This window comes from Solanum tuberosum, unplaced genomic scaffold, assembly GCF_000226075.1.
Source record: "Solanum tuberosum cultivar DM 1-3 516 R44 unplaced genomic scaffold, SolTub_3.0 scf00148, whole genome shotgun sequence".
NCBI classification, from domain to species: Eukaryota; Viridiplantae; Streptophyta; class Magnoliopsida; order Solanales; family Solanaceae; genus Solanum; species Solanum tuberosum.
The window spans coordinates 1140625-1158895 of NW_006239071.1; the positions used below are offsets into that span (position 1 = coordinate 1140625).

General features: G+C 32.7%; 2 protein-coding genes across 3 annotated transcripts; one reads left to right on the forward strand and one right to left on the reverse strand.

Annotated features, from left to right (window-relative positions):
• Positions 1 to 122: 122 nt before the first annotated feature.
• LOC102592246 (F-box/FBD/LRR-repeat protein At1g13570-like) lies at positions 123 to 3487 on the forward strand. 2 transcript variants are annotated; one of them, XM_006352367.2, is made up of 4 exons: positions 123 to 211; positions 1658 to 2460; positions 2576 to 2722; positions 2832 to 3487. In XM_006352367.2, the coding sequence occupies exons 2-4, from the start codon at positions 1678 to 1680 to the stop codon at positions 3117 to 3119; spliced, it is 1218 nt and encodes a 405-aa protein (XP_006352429.1). In that variant the 5' UTR covers positions 123 to 211; positions 1658 to 1677; the 3' UTR covers positions 3120 to 3487. The 2 variants fall into 2 exon arrangements, with proteins under 2 accessions (XP_006352429.1, XP_006352430.1); XM_006352368.2 differs by having other exon boundaries at positions 156 to 218.
• A 5974-nt stretch (positions 3488 to 9461) lies between these two features.
• Positions 9462 to 15882, reverse strand: LOC102582312 (potassium channel SKOR). Its single transcript, XM_006352418.2, has 13 exons — positions 15431 to 15882; positions 13313 to 13537; positions 13148 to 13211; positions 12622 to 12961; positions 12059 to 12354; positions 11888 to 11968; positions 11699 to 11797; positions 11393 to 11614; positions 10985 to 11173; positions 10804 to 10879; positions 10418 to 10712; positions 10033 to 10154; positions 9462 to 9825 (listed from the first exon to the last, which is right to left on the reverse strand). Exons 1-13 carry the CDS (start codon positions 15664 to 15666, stop codon positions 9584 to 9586), a joined length of 2487 nt encoding a protein of 828 aa, XP_006352480.1. The 5' UTR covers positions 15667 to 15882; the 3' UTR covers positions 9462 to 9583.
• Between the last annotated feature and the right edge of the window lie 2389 nt (positions 15883 to 18271).

Below are 18271 nucleotides of genomic sequence, written 5' to 3' on the forward strand. Positions count from 1 at the left end.
AAGGCTAAAAGTGTAAATTTGCCACAAATGGACACGTGGCTTAAAATTGAAGTCTCTCTCTCCCCTATTTCTCCCCGAATAAATCAGAAGAAAGTACAAATATTTTGCCCTAAAAGAGCTAAAGAAGAGGAGTAGTCACAAGGGTTTTTGAGAAGAGAGGCAAAGATTCAATCTTTTTTGGATTTTATATCATCAGCAATCTTCTTGCTTGGTAAACGATAAGTCTTCTTCTATTATATATGCGTTTATTGTGTGTTTTTATATCAGAAAATTTACTTCTGTTTTAGTTGTTGGTTCCTTTGGGTTTGTGCTTGTGTTCTTTCTTTAAGTCAATAAAAATTGAATCTTTGTGGAAGTAAATGATTATAGAGAAGTGCTATATGGAAATTTCTAATTAAAAAAATAAAGAACCAATGGTTTTTTCTCATTTTGTCCAAGAATGGGTGGACAAAGTTACTCGATACTTTTGTGTTGAGGGTGGAATAGTCATGATGTGCTTAAGTTTGGGTGGATAGAGTTACCTGGTTCTTGTGGGTTGTGGGGTGGTGGGTGGAATAGTTAAGATGTACTTAAGCTCGGGCGGATGGAGTTACCCGGTAGTTGTGGGTTGTGGGTTGGGATGAAGTAGTCGAGATGTGCTTAAGCTGGTCCAAACACCACCATTTAAAGGAAACAACATGGAAAATTCTTGGATTGCAAAAACACCTAGACTATTGTATGGAGTGGGGAATTGGATTTATTTTAGAAATGAGACAGGGAGCTACCCGGTACGTGTGGGTTGTGAGTGGGGTGGTGAGTGGAGTAATGGAGACGTGCTTAAGCTGGTCCAAACACCACCATTTAAAGAAATCAATATGGAAAATTCTTGGATTACAAAAACACCATGACTAGTGAATTGAGTGGGGATTTGGACTATCATAAAAAAATTGAATTAGAAACGAGACAGGGAGTTATTCTTCCCATCTTTAAATGGTGTTACCCTGGCTTACTTTTGTGCCTTGACTATTTCTTTGGAACTTGTAAACTCTATTGAAATCACCTAAATCTAGATTTGAACCTAATCACCTATGGTTTTCGTCTCACCTTTACTATCCAATAGGCTACATCCTTGGGTGAGGAAAAGAATAAAACAGACCCTAGGCAAAAGTACTTAAAGAAGGGCATTTGGCAACAATCTCGGGAAAAGGTAACTCCACCTCTTTGATCTTCACCAAAAATCCTAGGTCTTGGTAAGCTGAAAATTTTTCTTTTAACTGCTTTTAGGTGAGCTGAGTTATGGTACATTTCCTTTATTGGTAATATATAATAGAATTTAACCTGATATTTAGGTTATACTAATGTAAGTGTTAGGTCTTCGGGAATCTAGTAGTAGCTGATTTGATGTCAAATCCAGCTAAAGCTGTGGAACAATTACTGAGCTGATTTTAAGAGTGAAATTTACCAAATGCTGGTAAAAGGGACTATGATTCTCGTGTATGTGTTTGACTTTTCCTTTCCGATAACAAGTCTGTATTCTTGAAGTATTTGTAGAAAGGTATTCTTGCTCTAAAGAATGCAATTCATTGATACTTAGAGGAGATGGATCACTGTCGTCTGTTTACTATATGCAAATAATTGGAGATTACTTAACTTTGTGCTCTTGTTTATTTTCTTGCAGATTACTACTGGTGTTGTACGATGCCTCCTGAGATTACCGATTTACCTGAGAATGTTATCAATGCCATTCTGATGCCTTTGCCTTTGCGAGATGCTGTGAGGACAAGCATCTTATCGAAGAAATGGAGGTACAAGTGGTGCAAACTTCCACAGTTGACGCTTGATGATGAACTTTGGAAGACGACAGATAACTTACTATCTCCTTCTATTAGGTTTACAACCATTATGTACAACATTTTGACCCTTCATCAAGGACCAATTACTCATTTCACCCTTTCCATGTCTAAACTGAAAAAGTATCCTAAGATTTGCAGCTTGTTACATTTCCTCTCTAGGAAAGGCATTCAGCATCTCGTTCTTCAATTTTCAGAGTGGAACCGACTCAAACTGCCTTCATCATTTTTCACGTGTTTGCAGTTGAGTCACTTGACCCTCCAAAATTGTCAAATATGTCCTCCACCGGCCTTCGAAGGGTTCAATATGTTAATTAGCCTGGAACTGTGTCATGTATCAATTTCTTCCAGATCACTAGAAAGTTTAATCTCTTCTAGCCCATTGCTTGAGAAGCTAGTGTTGAAATTCTTTGATTCCATGAACCACTTTCAAATTAGAGCTCCCAAGTTGAGATCCTTCGACTTCTTAGGCTGTATAAAATATATCTCCTTAAAAAATTCTCCGCATCTTGCAAAACTCTCTCTTTTCTATGGAGAATCTTTTGAGGAATCAGAAAAATGTGATCTTGACAATTTTTTTCAGCCGCTTCTTTCTCTTGAGCATCTCCACTTGGAATACGGAAGTTTCCAGGTAAATGTTGCTTCAGAACTTCATATTAATGCCGATGCAGTTTCATTAAAATTGGTATATTTACATTTTCATCTTTTAGGCTTCGAGTCATCCTGGTTTTTCGTTTTCTTTGTAGTTTTTGACTGCTTCAGTACCAAGAAGGCTTTCCTCTGCTCTTAACAATCTTAAACGCCTTTACGTATCACTGGATGAATTAACTGATCTTTCATGCACTCTTTGCTTGATACGAAGCTCCCCATGTTTACAACATCTTGAAGTGCAGGTTATTTATGATGTTTATGTTTCTCTTTTTCTTTTGTATCTGCTGTTCGTACGTTATCGTGACTTATTCTCATACTCATTAGATCTTCAACCTTCTTTATCTTTCTTAGGTGTCTATAGAATCAGATAATAAAGTTAATGAAGTTTCTGCGAGCTTCTCAGATGTGACATTGAATTACCTTAAGATGGTTAAGGTTGTAGGAATAATAGGCACAAAGCTTGACATGGCGCTTATCAAGCTTCTATTGGCCAAATCTCCGATGCTGGTGAAAATGCTAGTTGAGCCCGACCTACAATTGGTAGACGAAGAAAAAGGTGTCAAGATACTTGCAGAGTTAACAACATTTCAGCGGGTATCAGGTAAAGCTAAAGTTGAATGTCAGCTAGAAAGGAAATGAAAACGAGTCGGGGGTATGGATGTTTTTGGCTTGATAAAGAGATCTGAGGCTTGGATATGAATCTGCACTGTGGTTGTTTATTTTCAATGTTATCTGGGGTGTGTTTGTTCTTTACTCTTTGTGTAATGACTCGATTTTGGGTCGTTCACCTAGTTTACGTAGGTTTGTTAGCCTCCAAAGCGCGAGTAACGCGCCTTCTAATGCTTCTTTCGGACCCAACAAATGGAGGTAGAGCTCTGCACTTTTCATGCTCCATTGTTGAAGAACTAAAGGCATTAGTATTGGTTTTCCTTTAAATCTAAAGTGTTATGAAGCTTCTTTTATTAAAAAAAATTAATGCTATGTAGTATATGTTATTTGTTCTTTTATTTTGGTTTTAACCATTGAGTGCCCACTAGCTTTACTAATTTGGATTCGTGGTTCAAATTCAAGATCTCTGATTAAGGCGGGATAAATGTTCCATCATTGCATCTCTTATTGATAATATGTTATTTATTGGATGTTTGGCATGGAGATTTATCATTTATATATGATTATTTGGATCAACATGAGAGTTCAATTATATTCTTAAAATCTATATATATTTTGAGTTCAGGTTGAATTTGTGACCCTATCACATGACTATACGACTATATTTCTGCTAAAGGTTATTTTTATCTTCAAAGCAACTGGTTAATAATCTCAAGCCCCTCTGAATTAATTTGTTGTTGAAATGGCTCATGGGATCATTTCACTTTTAATCAAAGATTTTGTATTCGAGCCACGTGAATAAAACAAGAAAAAAATTGATAGTGTGTTTCCTCACCTTAAACCACACCTGAAATATCTTTTTTTTGTCGTAGTTTCACACCTCAATTATCAGTTCAGGTGGAGTATCGACATATTGCGGAGAATCAACACATTGTGACACAACATAATATTGAAATAAACCACCATAGTATCAAATCATGAGCATGTCACATTCAACAAAATAATTCATGAACAGAGACTGGGAACTTGGCAAGCAAAACAAACTAATCAAAACATTCATCCAGAAATGCTCATGTTCCCAAACAGACATTCACATCAAAACACAATGTTATATTACTACTACTACTACATCAACATTTGTTTCCATCTATTAATTTCAACTTCAAATATACTTTTGCTCTGAAGATCATGATAGATTACTTCAACTCAAGTCATAAAGCAACAACTACCTGGTCAAAAACACAGAACTTGAAGAGGAGGTGCTCGAGAGCAAAACAAGACTCGAAAAACTTCACAAAATAAACATTCTGTGCCTCCATTGAAGAACCCTCATATAAGTACAGAGATACTTTTGTCAAAAGAGGGACATTCGTTAGACAGATAAAACTTATACAGCCTGAGAAATCAAAGGATTTCAGCTTAGAGGCATTAATTTCTATTGTATCTAAAATTGGAACTTCAGAGATTTCCAGCACCAACTTCTCAAGCAATGAGATATTAAACTTCAGAGCAATTCAGAAGAGATTGTGACATTACATAGTTCCAAGGTGATTAACCTATCAAATCCTTGAAACCTCGAGGGAGGATGTATTAAACAATTATCAAGAGTTAAATGCCTCAGCTGCGAACATGTGAAAAGTGAAGACAATTTGTATGCTTCATCTTCATTCCGTGGAAGGTGAAGAACAAGATGTTGAATGTCATTCCTCGAGAGGAAATATATGAGGAAGTCAATCTCAGGACAGCTTCTCAACTCAACAATGTTGATGGTAAACTTATTAATAGGTCCTTCATGAAGGGTTAAAAGCTGGTAAACAATCTTCGAAAATTTAAAAGTAGGATCTAGTAAATCCTCTTTTGTACTCCAATGAGATTGATCAAGCGTCAATTCTGTAAGTCTGCACCAATGATACCTCCATTTCTTTGATAATATGCTTGTCCTCATAGCATCTTTACAAGGCAAACGCATAAGAATGACATCGATTATATTATCAGGAAGGTTGCTAAGGATGTCAGGAGGTAAACTTCGACAATGCCTTCTTCCCTTAAGAGGCATCCTAATAATCACCAAGAAGCTGTAGAAAATAAGCAAAGTAAGTGATCTCCAAATTATCAGAACAGAACTATTTTCACATTCTACATAAGAAATAAAGGTGTATTCTAGTTGACATCATACTGTATGTTGTATGATTCATACAACTACTTCCTCTTAATATCTATGTTATACTGATTCTAATTTGCCTTGCCATAATAACATGGATATGCACCAACAAACAAATCCATGTATAGTTGCACTCTTACAAGTTATGTTACTTGGACTCGCCAAAAATGATGTCGCACCATGTCGAATCTACCAAAAATGTGCTCCTTCCGTTTCAATTTGTTTGTCTTGTTCTGACTTGACTCGGTGAATCAGAAAGAAAAGAAAACTTTTGAATCGTGTGATCTTAAACTAAAGATATGTAAAATGTATCAAAATGTCCTTTCATTTGTGTCTTAAACATGTCATATGGAAAAATTAGAATTAAAGAGAAGTCAAAAAAAGAAAGAGACATTTTTTTTCTAAATGAACTAAAAAGGTAAGTAATACAAACAAATCGAAGCAGAGTGATCACTACTTTTGGAGGATTGATACAAACCCTATAACAATTTTTAAGAGTACAACAACATATTCAGTGTAATCCCACAAAGTAGAGTTTGAGGGGGCTAGAGGTATATGCAGACCTTATGACCTTAAACCCTACCTTAGAGGTTGGTAGAGAGTCTATTTCTAATAGACCTTCGGCTCAACAACATTTCTTAAGAGTCCGAACAACATAAACACCTTCCATTAATACTCCACAAATACATTTGTGAGTTCAAAAAAGTAGAAACCTAGAATCACATTATATTTGCATCTTCTTCTTCTAAGCTCTTATCATTCATCATCTTTAACAATAAGGAAAAACAATAATTTATTCATTTCAACTCATAAAAAAAAGCAAAAAAAAGCTATATAAATGCAACAAACACAAGAATCTTAGTAGCTCAATTCATTCGCTAAAAAATAAAAAATACCCTTTTGAGTATCTTGAATCTCAGTCGCCAGAGGGAGAAATGAATTGGGAAAAACAACATAGAGTGAAGCTAGGCCTTGTCCATGTATATATTTAGGTGTCGTTTGGACTTCATTGATTTGAAATATAGCTAATTTAAGTTGTAATTTGTTTGGACATATAATTTAAATATTTTAAGTTATATTTTTTATTTTATTTTATAAACACGAATTCATAATTTGTGAAAATTATTAAAATTACTAAGTTGTGATGACACACTAATACATGTTGTTAAATTGAGGAGGTATATCTTGGAAAGGAAATAGGGTATATTATTCGAAATAATTTCTCTATTAGCAAAAGTAGAGGTAAAGTCTGTACATTTTATTTTTCTTACACCCAATTTATCGTATTACACCAGATATATTGTTGTGTTGAAACAAGGGAAAAGATCTTACTTCTAAAAATAATGTGTAGGCCTAGGGGCTAAGTCTATCTACATCTCAACTAATTTCATCAGATAACTGTTACTTCTCATCAACACATATACTAGATAACTCTATCTATCAAGATTTGGACACATATCTCCACTTCTTCGTAACCCCACCATAGAAATTGATTGTTGAAGATCCGTGTTATCAAAAGCGAAAAACACAACAAACCTCTAAGGTCTATTGGGCTTTATGCGTAAATAAAGCAAGAGTTTAACTCAAAAAGATAAATGGAGAAAAAAATATATTAATATATATATATATACACGTTCAAGACTAACAATTATAAATCACGAATGACAAATATATGGATAAAAATATTTTAAATTTTTATACGATAAAGTAAAATATAAATTATTTAGTATAAAATGTATATCTAATAGCCTTAATATGAAGCACACGTTAACGAAGCGAATCAAAATGCTCAAAATTTTATTTTTAATTTTAAAAAGTCGTGTATCATATAATGCTCTTATCGATCGAAAAATTCCTCTGCATTTTATTTTACTAAAATTCGAAAGCATAGTCCATTATTTTACTTAATTTGCTTGGTACCCAAATGACCACGTCCCACTTTCTTTTGTCATTTTCTTACCTCTTTTTTTTAATACTTGGAAAAAAAGATATTAGTGGCCACCTCAATTTGACTTTTTATCTTTTGCCTCACATTTTGAATCACTCAGTGTAATTTATATGATATAGTTTAATTTGACATGAAATTTAAGAAAGAAAAAAAAATCTTAAATTTATAGTATAAAAGAAATTATTAATATTTGTGTGACTAAAATTATTTTATTAAAAGTAAAATAAGTATTTTAAAATTAAGTTATTGTTACCAAACATAAAAATATACTTTACAAAAAAAAAGGTTGAAAAGTCACAAGAAAGTTGGACTTGTTTACCAAGTAAATTAAGAAAATTAATGGACCATATTTCAAACTTTTTTTTTGGTCCCACCAATAATTCCATCTATAAATTAATCCAATTCTCTTCACAATATTCAAGAAAAACACTTGCCTTAATTTTTCATTCAACAAAAAACATTTTACAAATTTTCATTTTGAGAGTAAAAATCACCATGAATCTTCAACAAACTACATATGTTCTATCAAAAATTCCAATTTTGGGTTGTTTTATGAACACCCTTTTCATATTTCTTTGTCATGAGAGTTTTATTAATGAAAATCATGAGAATGATAATACACAATCAATTGATAGGGAAATCAATGATGATATAGCAAATTCTAGTAATGTAGCAGCTCAAAAACATTTTCAACAAGTTCAACACATCAAAGGGGCATGAGATTTTCAAGAGAAAATTAAAAATGATCTTTGTTGCCCGTCGGACGTAAGTTGTAGACATAAATTAGTTTTGTCTATCAGGCAAGAGCTCGAACCTACTCAATTGATCGTAAGATTTGACTCATAGACAAATCTGAGTTGCTCAATTGTGTCATGTCCAAGTACTATCTTTATTATCTGTAACTTCTTGAAATGTTTTGAAGTCTTGCCTTATAAGCAAAATTAATTGTATGTACACTCACGATTAGAATTTATGTCCGATAGATAATATATGTCATTTTAAAAAGATTTTGTTCAGCGGGATCAAAAATTCAAAACTACTCCTTGTGGAGTCTCTTATTTCTTGTAATTTTTTTAATTTTTAAAGCATATGCATATTAAGTGTAATATCGTGAAGTATAAATAGTTTCTCTTTGTACTAATTTTTCTATTTTCTCTTAGATTGTTAGGTAGCTACTGCAAGACTTGTGATAATTATTACTTATAGTATATGGTTTTGAAAAAGTGAAGCAGAAATTTGTTTAATGAGCTTATGAATTTGATCATTGTGCTCAGTGGCGACCCAGGATTTTCACGAAGTGGGTTCAAGATATAAAAAACAAAACTAAACTGTGGCAACAGGGATTCAAACTTGGGTTGGCTGGGAAAATTAAACCCTTTTCACCACTCTGCCAAGGGTCACACTTGTGTTAGTGGGTTCAAAGTTATATATACATATAAAATTTAAAACGGATCAAATATATATATATATATATATATATACGGTGTATTTTTCAACGAAGTGGGTTCATATGAACCCACTTGACCCTCTGTAGGTCCGCCCCTGATTGTGCTTCTCTTGTTCAAATTTATTTTCATGTTTACATCAACTCAATGATACATAGTACAATGTGATATATACTGTTGTTACTAAGCTATCGTTAATGAACTCATGTTTTCATAGTAAATTAATATAATTTGACATAAATATTGAGTGTGAATAAATTTTTTACTGAAACGACACGGATGATAAAAGTGTGGCACAAATTTCAAACCATGTGTAATTGGAATAGTTTAATCAAGTCACAATCATGTTGACTTCATGCATAGACCTATGCAATGAGATTAAGAAGCTTCCTTTTGCAGATTAGCATACTTTTAATAATGTGTCAAGATTATTATTCCACTTGGATTTTTAGTTACTGAGTTCACAATTAAATATTTTTACATATTTAAAAACAAAAACTACCAGCTTGTCAGAACACGTACATAATATTGTAGCTCCGCCTCTGATTGACCTTTTCAAATATGATCTATAAGGTATAACTAATTAATGTTATGTTGTTGGGGCTCTCCAAAAGTGATTTATAAGATCACCCTTAACAAGGAGATACTTACTTTTGAAGAACCTTTTCATACGTTATGTTGCTCGGACTCTCCAAAAATGTTGTCACACCATGTCCAATACTCCAAAACCACACAAACTTTTGGAGGATCAAATATGAGCACGTCAACACTTTTGATGAATCCGAGCAACATAAAATCGTATACACTATAATGTGAGGAATAGAACTACAACTTGAAGAGAATTTTATTCATCTTCACTTTAGTGGAACAAATATTTACAAACACAACAAAAGCTACATACAAGAGATACAACAAGAATTACATGAAGGAAAAGGAAAACTCAAGTTGATTCATTGATCAAGTACAATTTTTGACCATCAACAATCATATCTACATCAAGAATCTTGCCAGCATCTTCTGATAATATACAAGAGCCCGATGGGAAACCGAGTTGTTCTGATGCTGTTATAACGAGCTCCTCGATTGTCTGAGGTATCCACAGGACAACACCATGTTTTCTCACATCTTTAGACTCCCATGGATGGAAAGGAAACACAGTGCATTTCCTCGGACGCAATTTATCTGTCATTGTACCAGAAATAATGTCAAGTAGACTATATTGTCAAATCTAGTAGCTTTTGCGCTCGGACCTTGTATATGTCTTAAAGAAATATACTGAATATTGACAAGTTGTAAATTTTGAACCTAGTAACTCAAATGGCCATTGAGTTTAATGACATCCCGAACCTATAAAGTTGAAATCTTTGATTCGATTACACGAAGTAATACCTGAGATCTCATGTGGAACATCAGGGAATTCAGATAATTGAGCAGATTTTGCTTCTTCTAAAAGACTGATCATTTGCTTGTTTCCACTTACTCTAGCTTCATCAACTGGAGTATTTCCCCATCTGAAACATGACAAAAGATTCAACAAATGTAGACGTGCACGATACTCTCTGCTTGTACAATGTCGAATTTCAACACAAGAGCTACCATGATGTTTAAACAATAGAAACGACTATGTGGTAGTCCTAAACAAGTTGAGGTCGGCAATATGATTCCTTACTGATGTGTTTCTTCGTTTAAGTTCAACTCATGTCATCATTAGCTACCATGATGTTTCATTCAAGAAGTTAATTCGATAAGATATTAATGAAGATTAAAATTGTACCTATCCTTTGAGAAAACAGAAGCACCAGCTCCCAAAAGTAACTTTGCCATTGAGTATTGACCTTGAGAAGCAGCAACGTGAAGTGGCGTTCGTTGATCATAGTCTTTGTTGTTTGGATCAACACCGTTTGACAATAGCCTTCGTAATAAATCTGAATCCCCCTTTGCTATAACCATACATAGGAAGCTACCAGCATTTTCAATGTTCAATAAGGCCCCTTCCTTAACAAGTAATGAAGCAACGCGATCATGTCCACTCTTGATTGCTTCAAGCAGAGGTGTGTTGCCAAATTTATCTATATGGTAAATAGCAATATTAAGTAACAATGAACATTTGAACGAACAAGGAATCGTTGCAGGTGAAGCAGACTCACGTAAGAAATATACCTGGAGCATTAATATCAACGCCTTCTTGGATGAGGAAAAGAGTTATGTCTTCATAGCCTCTCGATGCTGCAAGATGCTGTTTAAAAGCAAACATTGATTAGGAGAAATTTGCAGTGTTCAAACTTCAGTATTCTGTTGGAATCATTTGTTTTGTATATATCTCATTTGAATAAACTCATACCAGAGGTGATCGTCCGTCATAATCTTTCTTGTTTGGATCAGCTCCAGCTCGAATTAGACTCTTCAGCTGATGCAAATCACCATGATAAGCTGCACTATTCACTTTCAAAGCAAGCTCTGCCTCATGCTTCCCTATATGGAGTGCAATATCCGACTCTAGTTGCTTCACGCGGAGATTAGATTCTTTTCCCTGTCATTCAATACTATTTAGACTCATACCAACACATAAAAAAGAAGGTAGATGACATGGGACGGTTTGAACTCATAATTCATTAGATGCTTTTTATGAATGTCAACTAAGTATCGTGTAAGTAAATTGCTCCCCTCTGTTGATGAACTAAACCAGATAGTTATGAAAGAAAACGATTTCTAAATTTTCAGTAAAAAGGTTGAGTCTCATTTCCCTTACCTGTAGTAAATTACTCAAGATTCTTCTTCCATCATGAAAATAAATCTCCAGAATATTGGCAAATGACTGCTTATCGATACGTAAGAGCCTGCATAGTTCACAAACACGAACTGTATATGGTTGAGGAATGTTGCAAACGATGGAAATGTCTCCGAATGAGCTGTTAGGCTCAAGAAGTGACACTGTCTCTTCTGATCCGTTCTTCGCTATACCAACTTCCTCCTGGATTTTTTCAAAAAATACAATGAGCACTCTTGACTTATTAGGAAAACTTCAATTGAACATCAAATAGAACATATATCATACCAGAACACCATGACAGACAAAATATAGCTGGTCTACTACATTGCCTTGCTCCATTATCACTTCTCCAGGGAGGAAAAATTCCTCATGAACTCGAGTTACCTGCAGAAAATTAACCGTATCCAATATCAGTAATATGCAGAACACATAATGAATGTTCTGCGAATGAACAATCAAAAAGAAGTTACTTACGACTTGACTTATGAATTCCGAGGAACAGCCCTTAAAAAGAGGAACATTTTCTATGTAAGACTGATATAAATTCTGGGAAATCTGCAAAAAAAAGTTGAAAGTGTTTGTCATGGAACTACCAACGGAACATAACATGCATCAGAGATGATAGTAAATTGAACACTGTCTTACCTTGGCTCGGATAGAGATTGGAATATCTTGGAGAACAGCAGCATCAGTGTAAGCACTTTCATATTGTAATCGCAAGTGACCTTTAATTTGATTACGAATGTCCCTTCCGAGTCTATTTCTGTTCATATATTTCAATAGATCCGTCATCTTATCCCTGTATCGTTCAGTTTTTGATCCTTTCACAATTAGAGCTGTCATGTTACCGATCAAATAAGCACTAAGAATCATATCAAAAGAGACATAAATCATGACAAATATCATTTCCCTCAAATTGACAGCATGTATATCTCCATAACCTGTAAGATAAAAACAGATATCTGAAATTATTAGTAAATGAAATTGCTATCACAAATCTCTACAAAAATGATAAGATTCTGTGTTAACTTTGCAAGAACGAGTACTAACTAAAGCAAATCACTCTCTAACAACTCGTGTTATGTAGATTCCGCAAACATCACTAGTATCCTCTTTCAAACATCCAAAAGAATGAAAAATGCACGTGAAACAACAATGAAATTGAACTTTAAAGATGAGCACTTGAAATGAAGGGGGAATAAACTTACCAACAGTTGCCATAGTAACAATGGCAAAATACATTGAAGTAGTGTATCGCGTCCAAAGATCAATATCTCTAAAGTTTGAATAACTGTAATCTCCCAATTTCAAACTACCAATCCATGTGTAACCTTCTTGTTGTTCAGACAGCGTAGTCGCCAAAAAGTAAAAAATGCAGGCTGCTGTATGCGTGCAGTATAGTTCTACAGTGATAAGTTTTACAATCCTCGTGAAGAGGTAATTGATCCGAATATCTTTCTCCATCTTCTGGAAAAAGTAAGTAATTCTACGCGCCCTGCTCAACCGAATCCATAAGAGGTATCTCACTTCCTCTTTGCTGCCAACAGCCTGATAAATTCAAATTGCTCAGCATTGTGGTTAAAAGAGCTAAGAGTTCAAATTTACTAACTTCTCAAACATTACATCTATATGTTCTTTCACTACCACTTATACAATACGCCAAAAAAGGTTAGCATCTTAAACTCCATATCAAGTCAAAGACCGTCATAACTCATAAGGAATGAAACGCAGTACCTTATAGATTATATCCCAGGGCATGCAACCTAGAAAATCCATAATGAAATGAGACTTTAAGTACCTACAAAAACCAAAGAAAACTCAGCTAATACATATTGAAACTCTTCATCCATTATAACTCTGTATGCCAAAATTTTGTTCTTATGGGAAAAGAAGACTAACCGAAGAGCGATAGGGGTTCGTTTATACACCATCTTGTAAGTCTGACTATCTCTATATGCAACAGAGAATTGGATGACTATATCAACAAGAAAAACAATTTGACCACAAATGTCTAAGAGAAATAGTTTCCTTGGTAATCCATTGAAGAAAGCAAACTCCATTGGTGTGAAAAATGATGAATATATTGACCATATAAGGATGAAATTTTCCCACATCCTGTACCACCTGCATCAAAATTTTGATTGTTCATCTTTGTACACAATCTTGAATAGTATAGAATTTTAAAACACAAAAAAGGTTGTGATGAAAGGTGGAAAAACTATTTCATTGAGTATTTGCTATCTTACATCAACACAGTTATCGAAAAACTTTGTCCATCAATATTTGGGCAAATATAATTAGTTACTATAATATCCATTTATCTAGAATAATTAGTAAGATATAGTAAAGAAAACATTGTTTCTTCTTTTAGAAAAAACTTCATAAATTAGTCCTAATTTTTATGTTTTACTTAATGAGGGTCTATATCGAAAACAGTCTCTCTACTTGTATGTTGTTGTTGGCAGTTCCAGAATTTTCATAAACGGATTCAAAAAATTTAAAAAGTAAACATACGAAGAAGTCAAGAAGATTTGACATCTACTATATATATATATCTAAAAATACTGTATATTCAAGTGATGAATCTCCTTGCGCTCAATTTTCCACTCATTGTTCAGTATCCATTTTGGAATCCCGACTAATCTCAATTCTCATCATGAAGGTTCATTAAGTAGGGAAACACGACTATATTAATATTTTTTTATTTCTAGAACTCGAATCTGAAACTTTTAATTAAAAACGGTGGAATGATGGATGTCATTTTCAACCTATCAGATGTCACCATAAATTTATAGTACAACTATGCCCAAAATTTACGACAATTGCTTTCAGTTAGACAGTTGAACATGTATGTCTGCTGATGATTATGTAGCATAGAAAGAAATATTCATATTTTTTTTTAAAAAGTAAATTTATTTATTTTCGACGAGCCAAATTTTAACGAATTTGACCATAAGTTTTTTTTATCGAAATGTTGCCTTTTTTGTAATAGTGATATTAATTATCCAACTAATAATATAATTTTGGATTTTCCTGACCAAATGTTCCAAATATAACCACTCAAAATTGTTCATGTGGTCAATATTGGTTTGCTACTTATAGAAACGTCATATGTAAGGTCAAATTAGTCAGCATTTCTCCTAAACCAATTACTTAGTAGTTTCTCCAAAACATAATTAGACGCCATATATATGAATGTATCCCTAAATTTTAATTTATTTTCAACACGAAGAGGAAAGTAAAATGAATAAATTGGAATAAAAGGAGTATGATAAATATACAGATAATGCATGTAATGGATTTACTTAATATCTTAACGCATAATTAATATATTTAATTGTGTTCTTTAATAACTTGGTTTGAGCTGATATCTATATCTTCCAACTTTATATACAGAAAAACAGATACTTACACTTGTATAAAGTCAAACAAGTAGACACACATGTTCTACGTGATATAATACATGTAGGACGTCATGTAAGACTTATGTGTCTATTTGTTTCCCTTTGTATAAGTTTAATTGTCTGTTTGTGCATATCCAAAATTGGAAAACATAAATATCAAATAAGGCCAAGTAAAATAGTATTGCCAAAAATGAATTATATATAACACTCGAAGAGTATGATTTAGTAGTCAATGAAAATCACGAGATCCAACAAAGTCAAAAAATCTTAGTAAACAGAGTTATCTGATTCGTGTGTTGATGAAAGACAACAGATACCACTAAAACTAGTGGAAATGCGCACAAATAATCTAAAAATCTCGTTATAACAAAAAGAAAAAGGCAAAAACTAAACTAATATATAATTATCTATATATAGTAAGTACGAATTAGATTTCAAAAAGTAGTTAAATAACGGTTTTCTTTTCTAATTGACGACTATAATTTCACAAGCATAGAAAAAAGTAGTTAAAATTATCACGTTTTCACCGTTGTAGCATTACAGTAGAGAGAAAAAGTTAAGTTTTAGAGAGAGAAAGTTAAGCGCGCTTGTAGAGAGAATTAGCTGAACGGACCTGTTATCAGGATGAATAACGAAGCCTTGTGAGAGATCCTTAAGTCCGTTGAGTAAACTTTCCCGGCTAATTTTTCTTCTCCGGCGACTAAGCAAATCAACTCCGACGAGATCGTTTTCGCTGAGTTTAAATCGACTTCCTCTAGAAGATTCCATCTTATCTCTCATATCTTCTATTTCATACTCTGCTCGACCTCCATTAATGTCTATCTCCAGTACTTCCTCACCTCTCGTCATATTAATAATCAATCAATTCAATCCCAATTTACTCTCTCGTAATACGAAATTCAAAATTTGAAGTTTTCGATTGTAATTTGATTGATTAATTTGATGTATATATTGTATTGAACAGAACTTTTCTCGAGAATTCGATTGATTTTACTATGAATAAGAAAGTCGGGAAGGAAGACGAATTTCACGAGAAAGTTCAGGCGGGAAGACGAATCTACGGCTTCAATTATATAGAGAGAGATTTGATGAACTTGTTGATAAAGAGATGGATATGGCTAGCTATTTATATGCAACTAAAAAAAAAAAAATATACCATATTTTTATTTTATTTTGGAAAAAAATGTTTTATGTTTAATAATTTAAGTTGATATATATAGGAAAATGTGACATCACGTGTGTTTAAATCTTTATGCTCGTTACGCTCCGTTCTATTGATCAGAACCATCCAGTAACGTCTCGTGGATTTAGAATTCGAACACAAAATGGTATATGGTGTTAATTACGCATTATTGTATATTGTATTGTGTTGTATTATTTTATATTGTATTGTTTTAATAAATATGATGTTTTGATAGATTGTTTCGTTCTCTATCGTTATATAATGTCATTCATCTACAGTTTGAATGATAAATCTATAAAAAAATAAATTAAATGAGGTAGAGCTACTAGTACATATGAAAATTAAAGGTAGATGAAGATTAAAATAAGATAAGAATGAAATATTAAGGTAATGATAGATGTGATTAGAGCAAATTGATCATTACACAAAATGAGAGAATTTAAACGATACGCTACAATAAAATTTAAGTAACAATCAAAACAAATATTGTATTTAAATTAATAATACAATACATTATGAATATAACAACCAACCAAACAAGGTGTCATGAAAACACTTGAGAAGTTTATTTTAATAATACAATTAGCGTAAGTATCTATGGGCTAAAATGACTTATAATGATATAAATATTGCTATTTGAATTTAATTACGTAAAATTTTATGTAACAAAGATGCATGGGAACAAGAGAACCACTGAGATTTACCATTTTTGAAATATTTAATTTCCCGTTAACCAATTTTGATCTAATGTGATCATTAGTATCATTTTAACTATTGTTTTAGCTAAAAAAATAATTATCTTTGATTTTGATTTTCTGAAATGTACTTTTTATATCGAAATAAATGGCTATCTTAATTCATTAAAAATTGGACAGGTAAGAAAATTTCTTGTTGAATTACGTACTTAGTTAAAAACTAATAAACTCCAGTTTCAAAAAATCATATCTTCTACCAAGATATTCACCAAAGAAGTAGGAGTCTCTTTTAAAAATGCTACTCAGGAACAAATGAATTGGTTTATTATGTAAATGCACGTAATATCAAGACGTATGTTTGATATGTTTCAAATTAATTACTACGAGCATATTCAATTTTACTTTCTCCTAATTAGTTCATAAAATGATTATATTATTCACTTAGTTCTAATTGGCCAAGTTTATTTTTTGAAAATAAAATTATGCCAGAAGATATACAAAACAAAAACTTAGACGTTGTATTTATTTGACTTGCAAATCCAATAGTATTGGATTAATTTTGCAATACACGAAACTATATAATATACAATAATTTATCTATTACTAGAAGCCAGCACAGATCTCGAGGCATAAGAAGTTAATCGTAAAAAATTATAGTAGAGTGGTAAGTACTCGTTTATCCTTGACTAAAGATTGCCTCCTATAATATGGAATTTTTCTACCCTAATTCGAATCTAATCGAGTCTTAATGCAGAGATACCAGAATCCGTACGAATCCAAATTTTAGTCAAACACCAAAATAATTATAACTTGAGTATAAAATGTTTTTCCTCTTCAACCAATTAGCTAGAAAACTAAAGTGCTCTTATTATATCTTATGATTAATATGTTTTGCTTGAACACAAATATAAAATAATAACTTCATCTTATTGCTTGACTTAATATATAATTAATTAAACTCCACATTAAACCTTATTGGAGAGTGATGTTTGATTACTTACTTTTGCTTAACAACTTTAATTAGTTCTTCTAATCCCAAAGGTTATATTAACTCCACTTCTAGTAAGGTAATGTAGCCCCTTAAACTCTGTTAATGGGAATATATGAAGGCATAAACCACTAACTGTTATACTTTAATGACAATAAATTAAACCTCAAAACTAATTATCCTCTATATTTTATATTTAATTTTAAAAATAAATAAACAAGAAAGATAGAAGGTCTAAACATTTTAAAACAAATTGAAGACTTAAAATAAACCACCAAACATTTTGGTGAGAGGGATGAGATTTCTCTACCCTTAATTAAATCTGTCTTCGAAACTACAAAAAATGTGATTTAATCGACGTTCCTGTCAAAACACCGACAAATATATAGAATTTTCGAAAGAAAGTTTAACAGAAACATTTCTAACTAGCCAATTATGGATGGATGTCGTAGGAAATACATTTTTTAATAGTGGAGTTTGAGCCTTGAGAATGAATGAATCATCGAGAACAAATTTAACGAGACTAATCTAAATCTTATTCAACCTTATTAGATAGGAATTAAGTAGGGGGGGGGGGGGGGCTTTTTT